The sequence below is a fragment of the Electrophorus electricus genome, chromosome 2 (assembly GCF_041902795.1).
Source record: "Electrophorus electricus isolate QZ-2024a chromosome 2, ASM4190279v1, whole genome shotgun sequence".
Taxonomy (NCBI): domain Eukaryota; kingdom Metazoa; phylum Chordata; class Actinopteri; order Gymnotiformes; family Gymnotidae; genus Electrophorus; species Electrophorus electricus.
Genome location: NC_137498.1, coordinates 27543691 through 27564367, shown reverse-complemented (window position 1 = coordinate 27564367; position 20677 = coordinate 27543691). Strand labels below are relative to the sequence as shown.

The following is a 20677-nucleotide window of genomic DNA, read 5'->3' as shown; positions in this document are numbered from 1 at the left end:
AATTAACATTAAAATAATGTTTAAATATTTAAAAATAATATTAGTGTATTCAAGATACAGAATATGGAATGTTTATGCAATAAGAGTAGTACTACCTGTGTTGTCTGATGCTCTTTTGGCCACCCTTTTAGTTTCACATGCTGATCAAATGTGGAGTGCCTCCGTGTTTTTTTTGTTTGTTTTTTTCTGAACCACTCCAAATTAACAGGTGAGTAAAGTTGTAGTGTTTTGCCTAGAGCAACTGGCAAGCCCACTATTAGTTAAACTAACTCCACTAATGAAGCAAGAATTATGTTGGAAGAGGCCCCTATTGTATTCCACATAATCTTCATTCAAATTACACATAATATTCATGCACTATTTGAGTAGGTAAATATTTTAGAGTTGGGTGTCTATGTCCGTGGTGTGTGTGCGTGGGTGTGTATGTGTGTATATGCACTCTCACTCCCCCTCAGCCTGCGCCACCCCAGGGTGGGAATGCTGAAGCAGACACACAGTTTATTTTTGGGTCAGTGACAGTGTGTCAATGGCCGCAGGTGCATCGCAAAGGAAGGCTCTGAGATACCAACAGACCCTGGTTAGTCCTAGCTTTTCTTCCTCTCTCTCTTCCTTGCTCATTCTGCTTCTCCTCCATCCTCTCACAGCTTAGACAACCTCTCTTTCACTGTTTTATTGTCATATGTTCTGCTTAGCCTTTTTACTTTGCTGTGATTTGCACTTTGTCTCTTTCTTTTCTGTAACCTTAATTTGATGCTCTCTTCATGCTATCTTGCACAATCTCTGCATGATGTGCAAATTTCTCTAGCTGCAATGAGACCTTGCCTGAATCAGTAGTCTGAAAGCACAGTGCCTGACTGAAAGCTTACCAATGACCAGGTGACTGCATTAAGCACACCTTTGTGATGGCACTATACACTCCAATTGAGCACTTTATCTGTCTGTAGGGGCCTGCGGGGCACCCTCAGTGCATCTTATTTGTTTTTTCTACCTAAGTTTCTCAAAATCTAACTTACTTTAGCAATGTTTGTGTTTTCAGTGTGGCATGCTTAGTCAACCTGGCTGAGGAACAGAGAGGGAAAAAGTACACACTATGATGCAAATATATATATGAGGATACATGTAAATATACATTACTATGTTAGACAGCTTCAGGTATTTTCTTTTTTTATGATGTTTCAGGGTCACAGGGCAGCGTGATAAACCAGTGGTTTATCCTGTCACCCTAGAAGCTGGCCTGAACTCAGATGTGACACTTTATTTCTTTGCGCTGATACACATTAAGATCACTTGCATCTCTGTGGTTATTGTAAGAGATATCATATGGTGAATTTACAGCAGACACTTGAGGAAAGGGGCAAACAGGCATGTGAGGATATGTTGACGAATGTTATCATCAGCTTCAAAGAAATATCTATTTTAGAAGACCTTCAAGATAATTATGTTTGACTTTACATGGCATCACGTGACAACAGCATATTTGCATGACTGTTCTTCATTTAGTATATGGCCATCAGCATTGACATGTAATAGAGTATGTAGTGTTGTGATATGTCTCCACCATTCACATACTCACAATACTCTTGTCATGAATACTAGGGAGCAATGGTGCTGGATGGATGAATTCAAGTCATGCAAGCTTAACACCCCTGAGCTTTTAACTCTGCTTAACCTTGATTGGAAATGGAAACAAACATGCATTTGAGTAATTTTCTAGATTTCAGTTAGATATTAGATATGAAAGGATGGCCATGACAAAAATGGAATGGAAGTGGATAGACAAATGCAGCTTTTTGGGCTCTTTATAAACAGGTAAAGCTATATAAACAGAGTCAGAGATCACCACTTAGGGCAAGAGAGGGGGAAAGGAAGAGGGGAAGAGAGAGAGAAGAGGGGAAGTGAACGCCGGGTTAGACAGAGTCTAAAAATAGCTTAGCGGGTTGTGTTACAGAGAGAAAGAGAAAAGCGTTAGCTCCAGTTTGGGCGGGAGAGGGGGGTTCTCTGTCCAGATGGAGATGTGTGCACAAGCCAGGGAAGAGAAGGGAGGAGGGGCTTAAATATGGGGAAAGATAGGGATTACATGTACTATGCGAACATGTGAAAGTAATAGTATAGACTTAAGGAATGAAAGCATTAAGATGGCCTGTGCAAGCATATCCTGATTATGAAGGAGAGAGAATCATGAATATATATATGAAGCTGGACAATAACACAAATGGTGATAAAAAGAAATAATCAAATAGATATGATTAGTTCATTATTTTTTAACAAATCAAATAAGTCATATACATTGTTTGCACTTTGTATAAATCTCACTGTGTAGAAAACAGAAATCACTATTTGTTGAGGATATACTGCATAATGCTAAGAAATTCAGAAGTGCCTTCACAGTGTCTCCTTGGTGATGTTCATATTTAGCCACGCCTATCATAGCACAGCTTATGGCATCAACCACATAATGTGAACATAATCACTGCTGACACTGCTAATGAAAAATCAATGACAACACCATGTGAAGCCAGTGACTTCAGTACAGGAAAGAAACATTAAAGTGTGGTGTTTATATAGGCATGGTGGTTTGTATTGCTAACTGTCATTAAAACAGCTGCCATCAGTTATTTATACTGTAATGCTTTAATCATATACTTTCTATGAAATTGCTTTTAGCAATATAATTTAGTTCTAGATTTTGAACATTCTTATATTTGAGCGGTGTTGGTATGGACTTTTTCATGGACTTACATATATTTTAGCTCATCATATTTTGTTGGTTTCTCAGGGTCAAGGAATATGAAAGTTGTTTTATAAAAGTAATTTTATGATGAATAAGTTTAGCAATAGTTCAGAATTTGTCTGAATGTACCAGTTTTGCCATTGCTCTTATAAATGGAATGCAGGATTTCTCAAAACACAATTGGCAGTTTCCTAAAGATTTATTGGATGCATCAGAAAGTAATATGTTGTTTCTGAGAAATTAGAAATTAGATGTAACCATCACTGGAAATGTATTCCTGTGTATGGTTGCTCTGAATCAGATGTTGATGCTGATAAGAATGTGCATACATGTATATACATGCTCTGGAAGTCCCATGCTTATGTGTGTGTGTGTGTGTGTGTGTGTGTGTGTGTGTGTGTGTGTGTGTGTGTGTGTGTGTGTGTGTGTGTGTGTGTGTGCGTGTGTGTGTGTGTGTGCGCACATTTGATAGGTAGTTGGGTGTGTCTGAAAAAAGTAAGTGTGAAGTTAGAAGGTATATTTTTTCCAGATGTCTCAGTCTGGCAAAGAAGCTAATAAATCTAAATGCAGACTGAATCTGTGTTGCTTGGTAAATACACCAAGCTGAAAATATTTATTCTATTTATGGTGTCTCTTACATTTCATAAATGTATGACATACTTAATATGATTGCAATGACAGCCCATAAGTCAGAAATAAATATGTCATTCTAAAAACAGATATTAAAGCACAAGTCTGACTATGAGCTTTCTTTTTTTTGTGGTCAGATAACTCTGGGTAATGTAATCTTTTCATTTACTTTCCTGCTTTAGCTGTGTGGGGAGTATAGAGAGCACCCCGGAGGGTCCTATCGAAGAGAGGCCACCCGTCTGCTGAGAGAGAGGCAGCTGAAGAAGCGTGATGGACATCAAGGACAACTTCAACAGGGACACCTTGGCCAAGGCAGCCACAAGTGGACTCACAGTCATGCCCACCCAGGCAGCTCGCACCACCCAGATGTGGAGATAGGAGGGTCCCATGAGGGACCTCAGAAGAGCCACATGTTCTCTCTAAAGAAACAGCGCTCCTACTCCAAGTGCAAGGGTGGGGGTCAAAGCCTCAATTCTGAATCACAATGGATTTCAGCTTAGAGTACAGATATGCAAGGGAGACTGTATGAGGGCATAAATATTTAGTGAAAGCATGGTACGAATGTTATGGACATCAAAGTATTGTAGTAAAAAAAATGTATACTTGTAAAATGTTTACACTTTAGTAACAGTGATGAGCAAAGTAATATAAATCACTACCTTTGGAGAACAGGATGTAAAATACAAAGCATGGTAAAGTATGTAAGGTCCTGTAAACATATAGCATTATGTATGAACTTGATTATATCATGTTTTTGATTATACATATATTTTACAACCTCACCTAAATATTTACATCTACATATACATAGAATATCTGAATGTAATATTTGAGATATTAGGCAGAATTCAGTAAAGATGTTTGATATAATAGTTGATTATAAACATTTTCATGCTCCTTAAGGAAGTACACTGATTGGTTAATCACTTTTTGACCCTTGTTCTTATTTATACAGACTGTGTAGCTCGTGTACAGAGGTTTTTAGTAACTAAATTAGGAGAAGACTGGATCTTCCTAGTGCTTCTTGGTATTACCATGGCATTAGTCAGCTGGACCATGGACTATGCCAGTGCCAAGAGTCTCCAAGGTATTACAGTATCTAGATTTCCCTATTCCACCTCCGTCTCTAGAGTAACCTACAGTACTAAAGCACTGTTGAACATTGCAGACAGTCAATGCTTTAATGTATTGGGTGTATACACCCATGTTAGATTAAAAATATATTGAAACTGAGCTGTAACTTTCTACAAGAAGTCACTACTGATCTGCTCTGCTAGTGTTGTAAACATTGCAGAGATTTTTCCTGCTTTTTTATTTATATAATTTTGTTTCTGTTCTGTTACCTTTCTCTTTCCATACTCTTTATATTTTTATTTTCTTACACCACCTAACCACTTCAATTTTCCAACTTCTTCTACATGATAATTGCCCATTTTACTTGCCTCTCTGCATTTTGCTAACTCCACTTTCCTCTCCTGTCTGCCATCTATTACAACCACCGACCTCTCTCCCAGGTTATAAGTGGATGTATAGGGAGTTGAGAGGGAATATCTTATTGCAGTACTTGGTGTGGGTCATCTATCCCATGGTGCTCATCATATTTGCCACTATCTTCTGTCACCTGGTTGCTCCACAGGCTATTGGTGTGTACTGTTTGTACCTCTGCTTTCTGCCAGTGCATTATCTTTGCCATTTATTAGCCCTAGCTATTTACACTGCATGCTGGGCTATTCTAATGGTTATCATGCATTCTGGTGTTTCCTTTGAAATACCTTCTGCCATTCTTTGTGCCAAAGCAACTAGTGAAGACTCTTCAAACTGATCCTCAAGGATTAGTAGGCTTTCCACAGTAGGCTTTTTTTTTGTTCTGCATTAGCCAAGACACACTTGATACAAGTATTTACTATAGACTAAAAATCCTCTTGATTCAAAACTGTTTACTTGAGGTGGAATCTTTTGTGGAAGGTTGCTGATCCTTGAGGAGTAGCTGGAGCAGAAATTGCTTTGCATACATCGTCCATATCCCTTATATTACTCAAAAGACCCTTACTTTTACTGTTAAATGCTCTAATACTCTATGTAACCTACCTAGTACCATATCTGTCCTATGTAGGACTCATACATTTATGTTTAGACATTCGTGTCAGTTACTTGCTTAGCTTGGTTTGAAATCTGATCTTTGTTGATCATTGGTCTAGTCTGCTTCTGTTCCCAGCAAATGCCTTTTTCCCACTTTAATTGTCTCTTCTTCCCTCAGGTTCTGGTATCCCAGAGATGAAGACCATCCTCAGAGGAGTCGTGCTGAAAGAGTACCTCACGCTCAGGGCTTTTATTTCTAAAGTGGTTGGACTCACTGCTGCACTAGGCAGCGGTCTGCCAATAGGTAAAGAGGTAAGGCTCTTTTGTATGTAGTCTTACCTCGTACATTTTATTATACAATAACCTGTAACTGATCAGCCATGTATCATTATGTGTTCCTCAGGGTCCTTTTGTTCACATAGCCAGCATGTGTGCCACTGTGCTCAGCAAGTTTATGTCCTTTTTTTCTGGTGTCTATCAGGTAAACATCGATTTTTGGAAATTCTTTCATGTTATTGTACAAATAATATTTTGTCTGATAGAAGATAGAAAGATTATATTTGGTTACATTTAAATATTATAACTTAGATATGAATTGTACTAGTGATCTGAGGAAGACTTATTTTTCAAACTGCACCATGAGTTCTAGATATAAGTGCTACAAATCACCCTGCTTCTTGTATGGTGATGACTTCACAGATTTCAATGAAGTTATGCTCATGACATGAAATATATTACATATATTTATTTTTAGATTTATATATTTAATTAAATCTGGTAGAAAATATATAATATGATTATTTAGTGGGTACTCAAATTTTGAAGAATCTGTACATTGACAGATGGTCTGAGAACATGTATTCAGTAAAGATAGTCAGTGTGGAAGTGCATCTAAAGTAAATAAAAAGGTCTGACATTTGCCTTTTAGCTCTTTGGAATCTTCCGTGTGACACAGAAGGTTTGGAAGTTGTCTGTAATTCACAGAAACACACTTAAATGAATGTGTGTTTAATTAAACAGTCAGCATTTATGTAGATTAAATGTTATGTGTAATGTGGAGCGATCACAAGGCAGATGCATACACTGAAAAGAGCGAGATTTATTAAGAGCAAATCCATAATCAGTCATTAGAAGAGTCCAGGGTCAGTAAGCCAACATGGAGAGTCTGGGAATGCATAGCAAACAAACAAACAAATGCACACGGTGACAAAAATGGGAAGCAGGTTATAACAATAATACAACTGACAATAAGAATTAACACTAAACACTAGCGAATACAAACAGGCAGAGGAAACACAAGGGTTGGAATACAAACAGCTATGAATAACAAACAGCGGCTTGGATTTAACACATTGACCAGCCAACAAACAGGCAACAAGACAAGGTTTAAATACACATACTAATAAGAATTAAGAAGACACATTTACTACAAATAATGGGCAGAGAAAACGAAACACAGAAGCAAAACAAATACACCAGACTGGGTGACCATGACAATGCACATGATAGGAAGGGCCAAATGTGACATTATGAATTAAAACCAAATAGGCAGAATGCTTTTAAAATTTTAATTAATCCAGGAGTCCCTAATTATTACTTATTTTTCATTTTTATTTTTTTTTTTCACAGTTTTTCCTCAACCATGCTTTGTCTATACCCCATCCCCACCCCCCTTTGCTCCTCTGTGTCACTAGAGCCCATACTGCTATACAGACATTCTCACAGTCGGTTGTGCTGTGGGGGTAGGCTGCTGTTTTGGTACTCCTCTTGGAGGTAGGCTGTGACCATTTTTGTTATATATTTAATTGTTACATATACTAAATTACAATCTGAGATTCAATTTTTGAAGACATTTGAAAAACATGTTCTCTAAGGTCTTGATTTAATGACATTAGAAGGATAGGTGTTACAATAGCAGCTCACTGAAGTGTAATATATTGGCAGAAGAAGCAGGGCTTGATTTGAAGGGGGATGCGAGACACAAAAACCATTCTCTTTGGAATGACAATATTTATAAAGTAATGTGTGTGTGTGTGTGTGTGTGTGTGTGTGTATGTGTGTGTGTGTGTGTGTGTGTGTGTGTGTGTGTGTGTATGTGTGTGTGTGTGTATGTGTGTGTGTGTGTGTGTGTGTGTGTGTGTGTGTGTGTGTGTGTGTGCATTTGGTAGGTAGTTGGATGTGTCTGAGAAAAGTAAGTGTGAAGTTAGAAGGTATGTGTGTGTGTGTGTGTGTGTGTGTGTGTGTGTGTGTGTGTGTGTGTGTGTGTATGTGTGTGTGTGTGTGTGTGTGTGTGTGTGTGTGTGTGTGTGTGTGTGTGTGTGTGTGTGCATTTGGTAGGTAGTTGGATGTGTCTGAGAAAAGTAAGTGTGAAGTTAGAAGGTATGTGTGTGTGTGTGTGTGTGTGTGTGTGTGTGTGTGTTATGGAGTTTACTCAGAGTCACCAGAATATTCAACAGGGTTAATGTGAAATGTAATGGGAAATTGTTGCACCAGTAGTCAAAAACAGGCCCCAAAAGTGATCAGTACTTTTGTGATTGCCATGGCAGTAAATATTCCATCATATCCTGTGGAAAAGGAGTTTTTGCTCTTTTTCTCAAGCATGGAATGGCTTGAGGAAACATCGATTTGTGGTATATATTACTACTGTGGCGTATACTTGGCAAAACACTTCTGGTAGCTCTCAGACACTTCTGGTAGCTTTAGGAAAATTTTACTATGTATGTAGCCTGCTAATGTTAAAACCATGTTATTGGTACTATAGGCAGTTTAATTAAATATCACCTTTTTAAAATAGAAGATGTGTTTAGGATTATAGACAACTGATAAATTACTGATGCAATCTATAGCTCCTGTTTCATAATAGCTCTAGATAGATGAATATTTTATACATCAATAATGTTTTTAGTTGTAACCAGCTAAAGCTATATAACATCTCAGATGGTGGCCTGAAGATTTGAAGGCAATGTATAAAATACAGTGACCCATAACATATGAAATTTTTTTTGTTAATATCTGTTGATCATAAGAGATCAAGGAAGTGTCTTTAGGGGAAATCTAATCCTCACCTGATCATTTCATTTCTAACAACTGAGCGAGTTAAACCAACAAACATATGAAAAAATAATATTTTGTTCTGTTGAACCATGCAAACACCATGCTAACCCTTCACTGCATACAGGCCTACTTTGACATTGACTTTATAAATTCAGGTTCTGCAGAGCTAATTAAGCTACTTTGAATTTATATCTCTCCAAGGTACAAAAGGTTTGAGATTTCCCCGTTAGCCATAGAAGAGGGGAGATACACAGCAAGTGAATTCCTCACCAATTAAAATTTCCTAGTGGAAACTAATATTTGTTCAGTCCAGTTTTTTGCACAACATTACTGGAAAAGCTACATTTCAAATATAACTATGCAGTTGTCAGCTTTGTAAAAATGTGGTTAAGTTAGTAACATCATTACTCAAGTTAAGCAGTTAAGATACTCCTGCTTTTGAAATATAATCTGTGTTGTTATTGTCCCTTGATGTTTTCTCAGAATTTTAAAACCTGAACACATCTACTTAAGTATGAGGCACTGTATGTTTTACTATTTTAACTAATATTTTCAAGATGTTTCACCATCGAGGATCATAAATTCAGTGGCTATATACATTCAGGTTTTGCTGATTCAAAATCTGACCTGATGCCTTATATTATAAATATCTTTTTGTCATTTCTTTCCTTTTAGGGGTACTGTTCAGCATTGAAGTTACTTCAACCTACTTTGCAGTGAGGAACTACTGGAGAGGCTACTTTGCTGCTACTTTTAGTGCCTTCATATTTCGAGTGCTTTCAGTGATCAATAAAGATACAGGTGAGATAGCATAATGCAACCCACATCTGCAATCCCCATTTTTGTGTACCTCTACAGAATGCAGTGTTGTTGTTGTTTTTTTGTTGTTTGTTTTGTTTGTTTGTATTTTTTGGGATGAGCTTTGCAGCTTTGGTCTTCTTATTATTGCTTTCTTCCATCTCCTCATATTCTCCTTTTATCATGTCATCTCACTGTCCTCATAGTCACCATCACTGCCCTGTTCCGCACCAAGTTCCGTATGGACTTTCCTTTTGACCTGCAGGAGCTTCCAGCATTTGCCATCATTGGGTGAGAGTACAGGGGCAAGAGCGTGCCGTTCGTGGCGAGGGCATAGTCCTGGAGTTATGTGTGCAGTAGCTTAACCTTCTATTACAATACCACAACTCCATTCTGAATGCATACGGCACACTGCTCATAACGCCATGCCCAATCCCCCTCCCCCCCTGCCCTTTTTGGTCTGCTGTAATATTTGGCATTATGTTTAAAAATAAGGTTCTGTAGTGAAGCACTGCTGAATTATTTTATTATTGGAGTTTTCATTTGCATGTTGGTTCAAACATTTGTTGATTAACACCACTGTATTGGAACTAATGCATGTCTGACTGCTTACCATATTAAAAATAGCTTTGTGAAAAATCCGATTTACAGAATTTTACCCTTACCCACAAAGTATTTTTTTCTTTGTTATTTACAATGTGTATGGACATTATCTGTTAGCTTCATTAGCTAACCTAAACAGGTTGTCAGACAAAATGTGTCTTGGCTGAATAACTATATCTGGATTAAATGAAAGATTGTATATGATTTATTTTTTAGTGATCCATCTATTTAAGGCTTAGAGAATGTGTCTTGTGTTTGTATAAAAAGTATTAATAAACCCAATACACTAATATTAAAGCTAGAAAGGTGTCAATTAATATAAGCATTATCTTTCACTAGCATCTGCTTAATGCTAATTGATTACTATTTGCATTTATTCATTTTTAGCATAAGCATCATTTACATTTATGGCCTGCACAAGGTTTTCTCAACCCAGTCCCCCAGACCTGCCAGGCAGTCATATTTTTGCAAAATCTAGCTCCCAGCATACCTATACCAGGTATTCAATAGTAATCTTGTTTGTTTGTTGAGAAGAAGAATATAATATGGAAAATCTGTTGAGTCCTGAGGACTGCAATGAGAAAAACTGGACTAGACTGCTTTATTTTAATTTAATTTAGGCTGTGGAAACTGATCCTATGGTAATAAAATCTAAAATTTGTCAGGGCATTAACACGTTATGGGGTACAATATTATGAAATTTTGAGAATGCTTATGTACAGCAGGTCACCTGAGTGATCTTACACTTATTTGTGTTGCTCCACTATACAGCATTGGTTGTGGTTTTCTTGGGGCTTTCTTCGTCTACTTGAACCGCCAAGTCATCCTTTTCATGAAAAGACCCAACGCCATTACACGCTTCCTTACCAAATAGTAAGAGAGGGGGATCATGAGGAGAGTTGTTGGATGAATGTCTTTTTTATAACGTTAAAGAATTATTATCATGAGACCATTTAATTATTTATTTATTTATTTATTTTTTAACAGCCGAGTGATTTACCCATGTGTTGTTTCCTTTGTGATCGCAACACTGACATTCCCTCCAGCTCTTGGACAGTTCATGGCAGGAGAGGTCAGAGAAAGACAATTAAACATTTACTTCTACATTTAATATTGTATTTATATTTTTAGATTATAAAAACTGATCTATTCCAAGTGTCATTATCTTAAATCTGAAACAAATGACTGAACTGACTGATATTCTTGACTATATTTGCAATTCCCAAATTAACAAAGCTGATGCCCAGAGAATCCATCAACTCTATGTTTGACAACTTCACCTGGAACAAGATCTGGGGAGCCCCTGTCCCAGCTGGTCTGGGACTATCTTCTGCCTGGCTTCACCCTGATGTCAATATCTTCATCGTAATTGCTCTCTTCCTCATAATGAGGGTAAATATGTTTTATTTCTTTAATTTTCTTATCATTTTACAACCTGTATCCCACTTGCCTTCAGAAGCCTTGCTGAGACATGCATTCAGACATGTACATAGATGATTGCAATGAGCTCTTGCTAAGTGACTTGGTACAACTACATGAGCCATATCAAAATCTCTGGGTAAATATTACATCACATTAATAACCATTCCAAATTATCAGACAGTTTTAGAAATTAGATATATTATCATGGCATTTTGAATAAGATACTTTGGGATGTTCTAAAGAAAAACAAAAAAATTGTTGTTTATCTTCTAGTTCTGGATGTCAGCCATTTCCACAACAATGCCTGTCCCCTCTGGAGCCTTCATGCCTGTATTTGTACTTGGTAAGCTTATAAATTACTTCTTTCAGTTATTCACAATAGAGTTGTAAAATAATAATTAAGAATGCTTTGGTTGAACTAAAAAGCTTGCTCATGGAATTATCACATATCAATCATCTTGATGTTGAGGGCAGGACCTAAATGCACTCAGCAAGTGATTAAAAAAAGTTTGTTTGGTTAGTGACCAATGATTAATATTGTGCAAAGGAAAAAAGAAAAAAAAAGAACTGGATCAAAACTTCAATTTCTTTTTTCAAAATAATATGTGCATATGAGGATTTGCAGCATCTATTAAGTATACACTGTATACAAACATTTTAAGTGTTGAGGAGTTTTTCCTTCTTTTGTTCTTTTCTAGGTGCAGCATTTGGTCGTCTAGTAGGGGAGATCATGGCAGCCCTCTTCCCTCATGGCATTCTGTTTGATGGGATCCTCTATCGCATCATCCCTGGAGGGTATGCTGTCATTGGTCAGTCCTCTTTCCTACTACTACTCTTCTCCTGGTCTTTATCTGAAGTTCTCTAAACAACATCTAGTTAGCTCACAAAAAAACACACCCTTCTTTAATGTTCAAAAGCTATATAAAACTAAATAAGAACAATGAAAAGACATTTATGTCTTTCAAGATATTTATTATTATAATGTGGTGATTATAGTTATGAATTCCTTATGTAATCAAATATTTCAAACATATTGACAAAATTTAACAACTACACTAAGGTTTCTATTTTATGTGTATTTTAATTAATGGGATTTTCTTGGGATGTGTATTTCTGTTTTATGGGAGTTTATCAAAGTACATGGAAACTATAGGTACAGAGTCACCAACTAAGAGATCAGTTTTAAAAAAGTTAGCTGCTATACCTATAATACCAGACTGATTGCATTAGACCATCAGAAGACTGATTGTCTAATGCCATTTAATTAGAATACAATGAGGCAAACTAATTGTGATTATGCAAGAATAGGCTTAACCACTTTATCTTTGTTTCCTCCAAGTGCACATGCATTACCAGCGTTGATCCATAACCCTGTTTCATGTGTCAAATGTGTGCCAAATGTGTGCCAAAGTTAATCCACAGAGGTTATTGTTTGTCTAATATATGAAGAGCAGTTAAAAACAGTCTGGGTATGCATTCTTTACACTTTGATATTGCTAAATATCTATTCATCCTATTTATTCTATCTTACCTGGGCACTTTTGCAGGTGCTGCAGCGATGTCAGGGGCAGTCACTCATACAGTCTCCACTGCAGTGATTTGTTTTGAAATAACTGGTCAGATCTCCCATGTTCTGCCCATGATGGTGGCAGTTATCTTGGCCAACATGGTGGCACAGGGCCTTCAGCCCTCCCTCTATGACTCCATCATCCAAGTGAAGAAACTGCCCTACTTCCCAGAGCTGGGATTTGGCCATATCAGGTAAGGTGACACCAATGTGCACTAACACACAAAACTGTCCTGTGGTGCATTCATGTTTCAGTGCAATATGAATCAGGATGTCAAATCAGCCTGCTGAGAGTACTACAGAGTGTTTGTGATTGATTATCAGTGTTCCCAGCCATCACAGTTTCGACTTGTCAAGAGGGCATTTATAACAATGCATGGTCTTGGATTCTTGCCACTTAGCACATAGTGGCTATATGTGCATTAGCATGATGACTAAATGTAATTTTTTATTGATATCATGACTTTAAAGAAAGGTAATAGGTTTTTAAATCTTGTTACCTACATGTCTTAATGTAGGCAATTATATTAAAAAAAACTGCATGGTATGTACCACTGTTAGATAGTGGAAGTGGCTGATATGGAGAAATCCTACCAATGGCTGGAAAAGGCAGTATTGAAAGACAGCATAGAGGCACTAAGCATGGCAACATAGGAACAAGAGCTGAACACGAGATCAATAAAGGCTGGGATCAATCACACCAAGCAGGACCCCATATACAGGCTGTGCAAACATACCTCTGAGACAATCCAGCATATAACAGCAGGATGCAAAATGCTAGCAGCACAGTTTACACACCCAAATGGCTGGCATAGTGTACAGAAATATCTGTGCTGAGTACAGGCTGGAAGTTCCAAGATCTAAGTAGGTGGTGTAAAATGACTGTGCTAAGATCCTGTGGGAGTTCAACATACAGACAAGACGGTAATGGCTAACCATCCAGGACTTAGTAGTGGGGGATAAACAGCAGATGAAAGAAGTAGTGATACATGTGGCAATCCCAAGTGATAGCAACATCAGGAAGAAAGAACACAAAAGAAGAAAGAAATACCAAGGGCTGAACGAAAAGCTAGAAATCATGTGCAGGGTGAAGGCAACTGTGGTTCCCATGGTAAGCTGAGTACTAGGGGCTGTGACCCCCCAAACTGGGAGAATGATTCTAAGAGATCCCAGGAAAAACATCCGAGATCTCTATCCAGAAGAGTGCAGTCCTGGGAACAGCTTAGATACAATGTAAGACTTTCATGCTCCCAGGCCTCTGGTAGAGGAGTTGAGCTTGAAGGAAAAAAGACTGCCCAGAGGGCAATTGGGGGAAAACATATATGTATGTTGTGAAGAACTGTTGTTTGATGAATTTGGTGCATGGACTACCTATGGATTTCTAGGCTATTCATTTATATATATATATATATATATATATATATATATATATATATATATATATATATATATATATATATATATATATATATAAAATGCAAAATTGAGGAAGTACCCTACTGTCCATTCTCTCTCTGTTATAGTCAACATAATGTCTTTGTTGAAGACATCATGGTGAGAAAAGTGAAGTTTCTGTGCTCACAGTCCACATACAGAGAACTGCTACATCTACTAGAATCCACTACCCTCAAAACCATCCCTCTGGTGGACTCAAAAGGTGATCTTTTGGAAGAAGCATGTAATGGTTTGCATAGCTATATTTTAAGATGTTTATCCACATCACTACTATATTATGAAAACAGGTATGTGACGTGTTCTTTATTTTTTCCATTAATGTCTACATGCCGTACTTGGTAGATTAAGGCAGGTTTCCAAATAAACAACATAATTTTCATTGTTACAGTAAATTGTGGAAAATGCCTTGTAAAATAGTATTTTAAGATATGAGCATTCCGGCACATTAGAGAAAATGGAAAACACAAATGTAAACACAAAGTAGAAAAGAGTATTGACCTTGAAACAATTGTGAACAGAAAGACTGATTTAAGATATAAAAGGTGAGGAAAGTGCTGATGTGAGTCTTTAACACTTCCCTACCTGTCTTGTCTCCCTCAGAATCCATGATACTACTGGGCAGCATTGAGCGGTCTGAGCTCCTTGCCCTCTGTGATTGGTGGTTGTCAGCAGAGAGGAGGATTCTTATGCAGGACCCGGATTTGTCAGGGCAAATTATGTGTGCAAGGGCCAGCTGGGAAACCTTTGCCTTTGTGGATGAAGAAGGAGAAGAGATTTCAGATGATAAGGTGCATGAAGGAAGAAGATTTATAATACATTTTTTTCAGAATCTCATTTTGTAGCAACCTACTTGTAGTAGTGATTCAGAAGTTTTATATCTCAGTTCATCTTTCTTAAATTCTCTTTGTCTGCTATCCCTAGTTTTGGTTTAATCTACTGCTGTCTATTAACATCTTAGAATTCATCCATACCAGAAGAAAGGAATGGCCCTTTGCCTTCATCCAAAACTGCAGAGCCCTCCACAAATAACACTGCTTCTGGTGAGCTGGGGTTAAGCAGTTATTGTTATTGTTTCTTCAGTACCAGTACAGCAAATATAATTCACCCTTTGTCTCTTTTGCTTCGAAATTTGCCTTTAGATAAAGGTCCCTTCCGGTCGTTCAGAAGAGGTTTATACAGTTTCTTCTCCTCCTCTTCAGAAAGACATGCAGAAGGTCAAGCAAAGGTACATAATAGTATACTTAAGTCATCTAAAGTATAAGGATACATCTAGGTAGACTATATACATGCACTGGAAGTCCCATACATATATGTCTCTTACATATATGTGTGTGTGTGTGTGTGTGTGTGTGTGTGTGTGTGTGTGTGTGTGTGTGTGTGTGTGTGTGTGTGTGTGTGTGTGTGTGTGTTTCCTTTTCTCCATAGGAGCCGCCTCCTCCACCCCTCACTGATACAATGACTCCTGAAGAGGTTGACTGTATTTTGAATTACGATTTCTATTTTAATTATATTTTTCCTCAATGTACATTTAGATTACAGGATTTTAAGCAATTTTGGTCTTTGTAAAATAGTAGTTTTGGTTGTTTTAACAATATCATAGCTGGTTGTAGTTTTGGATCTTTCCTGGCATTTTTTAAAACAGGTTAAAGCATGGGAGGAGTCAGAAATGGATAAGCCACTAGACTTTGACCAGATCAGAATAGATCCCTCCCCATTCCAGCTGGTAGAACGAACATCACTACACAAGGTGAATTATATACATTTATTTTTGGAAATGGAAAATTTTGGAAGTTCCCAGTGTTACTTTCAAATTATACTTACCCAAAACATGTTACCCTGTTGTAACAAATTCCAACCATTTAAGGAAAAATGAAATTTACACAATTCTCTGCTTAAAATTTAGTTGATCAGCCAAGATGTTTGGTGTCCAGTGGTTACTTTAATACTTTAGTTAAAGCTATGAGACTAATGAAGTGCATAAATAATCTCATGAATAAATTATATTGTAAAAATGATCTTTATTTACAAAATGAAATTCATAATGGAGCTATAACAGAATCTGCATAATTTTCAGTTTTCTGGTAAAACTTCGGTCTATGGGGACATTCCTCTGTTAGTCTTGTTGTATAATACTGTGCATGGTTTCCCCCTTTAGCATCTTGGTTCCCATGGTTTTGGTTTAGTTCTCATCTCTGATCTCTTTGGTATTCTCCACACCTCACTGAGCTCATCCGAAACCAGAGCAGCCCAAAAATTAAAAATTAAAAATTAAAAACAAATCAGTAAAATAAAAATCACTGGGGTCAGAGGTCAGCCTCAAAAGTACAGTTGTTGGACCCTCTTAGGCAAAAAGAAAAACAAACTAACAAAATTATACTTTTGGATTACATGGTGAGACTTTTAGGTTAAAGAAACTTTAACTCTTGTTATGGCTGGTGTATGTAACCTTTAACATTCCCCCCCCACAGACTCATACCTTGTTCTCATTACTTGGTCTCAGCCATGCTTATGTAACAAGCATAGGCAAGCTGGTGGGAGTTGTGGCACTTAAAGAGGTAGTGAGGCAAACATCCAGTCTATAAATGAACTTTTCAGTGCATACAGCAATATATTCCAGTTCGTTTATTTCTAAAACATATTGCTCTCTGCTTCTCTTAGCTTCAGAAAGCCATTGAGGGTTCCGCAAGTAGTGGAGTCCTCATGCGCCCCCCGCTGGCAAGTTTCCGCGACAGCACCCGCAAGACCTCCAAGGCCTCCCCTACTTGTGCACCCCCATCTTCTCCCAAATCCTCCCCAGTCACTTCCCCTCCCTCATCTCCAGAAGCACCCCATGTCCCAGCCCCAGCTCCTGAGATCCCTGTCCAAGATCAAGGTGAGACAGAGGTGTAGATTGAAGGCCCATCTCCAACTACTTCATCTCATCCATCCATTCATCCCTCTCTCCTGGCAACCTCCCACAGGGGACAGGAAAGATGGCAATAAAGAAAGCGATGATGAGGAACCCATTAAATAGCTGTGAAATACAATAGGCTTATTTTCCATTTTTAATTTTTTTGTTGTTTTTTTATTTAAGCTTTTATAGAATTTGTAACATTGTCTTCAGTGTTTATCTAATCTCAGTCCTCTACATGAAAGTCTTGTTAAGAGCTGAAGCTAAACTGTGTAGGCTGAATAGATCATTTTATTATGTGCATCCCCAATATTCGTGTGTTGTTTAAACAACTGTCATACAATTTTCATATTCTTTCCATGCTAAATGTTTCACAGGAATATTCTAGGAAGATTTTTGTATTTTGTCCTCTTTCCTGCTAAATGCAATATATCTGAAGAAAATAGGGTGTAACTGCAGTGTACTGTAACAAATATGTAGTGGTAGAAAAAAAATGTACCTTAGTGTAATAGACAAAGTTTCTAGAAAAACAAGACATTTCAAACAGAGGTCCTTACAGCATTTGGCTGAGACCTTTATCCAAAGCAACTTACAATTATGACTGAATACAACTTGAGCAATTGGGCCTTGCTCAGAGACCCAACAGTGGCAACCTGGTGGTGGTGGGGCTTGAACTGGCAAACTTCAGATTACCTTAACTACTGAGCTACCCCAGTTGGCCTTCATCAGCTGTCCAAACAAATACATTTTTATACATATGGATGTAAAGTTGACTACATCTCTTGCAAGATGTACATCAGAGAAACCAAAAGAAAAGAACACATTTATACCACCAGAAATAAGTATTTGACATTTTCATTATCAATTAATTTTAATACTAATGGATACTGAATTAATAAAGTATTAATAAAGTGGCAGCAATGAAGTGAGGAAGCAAGGTATAAAAAATTAACTTAAACTCTAAGAACTTTAGAATGGAATGAATGTTATGATTTAAACATCTACTGAACATTTTCTTGCACATCTGATGAAGGGCCTCTATCTGAAATGTCATGTTTCTCTGGAAACAATGTGTACTATGGGTTGGGTGGCTACCTGCTCAAGTATACCCTATTCCTAGTGTAAGGTTTTCATAGTCATGCTATTGCAGGGAGATCACTAAACCGAGCTGGACTCTGGCCCTCCCGAGTTTTGCACCCCTGCTCTAAATTGTTCTTTCACTTTTAGACAGCAGGTGGTACCATATGAACTATGAATCTATCTTTGTTGAATTTTTGTTGTGAATGTACTGCAGCTGTACTACAGATCCTGCAGTTTACACATATGTGCATGCAACATTTTCTGGTAGTGTTTCTTGGCAGTCAGTGAATCTGTGCAGACCTGCTTGAAATTTGGATTTCTCCAGTTCAGCCTTAATTTTATGCTGTCTATGTAATCTTTCTTGTTAGGATCTTATCATCATTTAGACTATTTTTCAAGTGTCTGTATTCATGTTTTTATGGATGGACTTTGCCAGTCCCCCACTTTGTTCTCACATCCTCATCCTACTATCATTTCTCAGTCTCTCAGGTTGCTCCAATGTCTTTAAAGAACTCTAAGCAATAATGAACAAAATCCTTATATATACATTTTGTGCTACATAGTAGTGCTATATTGTGCTATATGAAAATTATTTTGAGCTGTGTTTTTACAGGGCACAGAAATTCAATAACAAGCACTTGTTTTTTTTAGTTTAGATGTTCATCCTGTATTTATTTATTTATTTGTCTTCTTTGTCTTCTCCTACTCTCCTAGTCTGTGTGGACAGAATGTATATGTAGCACGTGGGTGAAATAGTTGTTGAGTCAATGTATAATCTCTATAATGTGATGTAATCTAAAGTGTGCCTGACTCACCACCTTTATGCAAAGTAACAGTACAACTAAATGCAAAGATTCACTGTGTCTCTCTGTTCTCTTTCACCCAACGATGACTAACATAACCTAGGTTTGTAGAAAGATGAGTGATTTGATTTAACTTTCAGTAAAATTGAACTTGCACTCTCCCCAACCAATACACGCCATGTAACTAATGGTTCTATATGGCTTCTCAGTGTAAAATGTATCTGTGGCAGGTTTAAAATAGATTCTTTATGAATAAGAGTCAATCTCATTTTAGTTTAATTGCCTGGTGCTATTAGGATTCACAATACTTTGTTTGAATGTTGCACTTTCACAGTTTACAAATTAAAATGGTGACCCGTTCAAAAAAATCAGATCTATGTCACATTAAGGCAAAAAATCAGATTTTGATCACTTTAGCCTGGTAATGTGAATGTAGTCCCTCTGACTGCACTCAGGTTCCTTAGGCCCTATGCCCCTTATGTGTGAAGATCCACAAAGATGCATGAAGGAAATGGAAGAAGCAGTCCAGACTGTCAAAGTAGCATGCAAGAACTGACCGACAGCCATGCAAGCTGTTAAAAACACTCACACAATTGCAAAAATTGACCATATCAATAAACAATTATTAGTAACATATTAACAGTTTGTCTAAGCACCTTATTGTTTGTCTGAGTGGCTGTGAAATCAGAAAATGTATGTAACTATCTACACATGCAGCACACACACCACATTGCTTTCAAAGCTAGCAAGACAATTTTGAGCTTTAATGATATCTATTCACAGTTTATTAACAATCACCATTTCCTATTAGCCCCAAATCAATCCACAAACATCCTGATTGTTTTTAGAGATATTACATAAATATCTAATTTTAAGCATCCAATTTTAGCTGCATCTAACTATTCTGATGAGAACTCCTGGATTCACTCACCCACTTTTAAGATATGTATTTCACTCTTTCAGGATACAGCAAAAATAAAGGAAAAATAAGAGGGTGAGTCTAGGTTCCTACTTGATCTGTAATATGTCTACTGTATACATCTGACTAAAAGCAGCACAACGAGCAGTGCCAAACCTTGCATCTCATTCCACAAGTACATGTTCATAATAAACTGAAAGGCTTCTAAAGATTACATTGGCTATTGGTGACTTATTATTCTATGAATTTCAATTTTACTGTAGTTTTTAATCTATTTATCTATTAATTACTGTTTATCCATTATACAGAGTACATAATTTATTTTTACAATGCTCAGGGATGTAAATGGCATACATGCATAAAAGATACAAAGCAAGCAAGTTTATTAATTGTTTTGTGGATATTTTATTTTTGATATTGAAAATCGAAGAAAGTATTAGAAAGTGATGTAATGGATTCATATTAGCAATTATGGTCTAAAATGCAAATATTTGGGTTTTTTAAAAAAAAATAACTCTAGACTGTGGCATTGTTAGATTTATTTAATAATTATCCTTTAGATAATAATAATGGGTTAACTATTTATGATGTGTGTGTGTGTGTGTGTGTGTGTGTGTGTGTGTGTGTGTGTGTGTGCGTATGCATG

At 37.1% G+C, this 20677-nt stretch overlaps 1 protein-coding gene across 1 annotated transcript; it reads left to right on the top strand.

Annotated features, from left to right (window-relative positions):
• Positions 1-419: 419 nt before the first annotated feature.
• clcn1a (chloride channel, voltage-sensitive 1a) lies at positions 420-19167 on the top strand. The gene is made up of 23 exons (XM_027002354.3): positions 420-577; positions 3544-3814; positions 4317-4448; positions 4876-5004; positions 5619-5752; positions 5844-5921; positions 7135-7213; positions 9170-9295; positions 9499-9583; positions 10667-10768; positions 10883-10967; positions 11132-11287; positions 11591-11660; positions 12016-12126; positions 12865-13078; positions 14408-14541; positions 14940-15127; positions 15298-15379; positions 15479-15564; positions 15765-15809; positions 15982-16086; positions 16808-16894; positions 16998-19167. The coding sequence occupies exons 1-23, from the start codon at positions 527-529 to the stop codon at positions 17226-17228; spliced, it is 2781 nt and encodes a 926-aa protein (XP_026858155.1). The 5' UTR covers positions 420-526; the 3' UTR covers positions 17229-19167.
• Positions 19168-20677: the final 1510 nt, after the last annotated feature.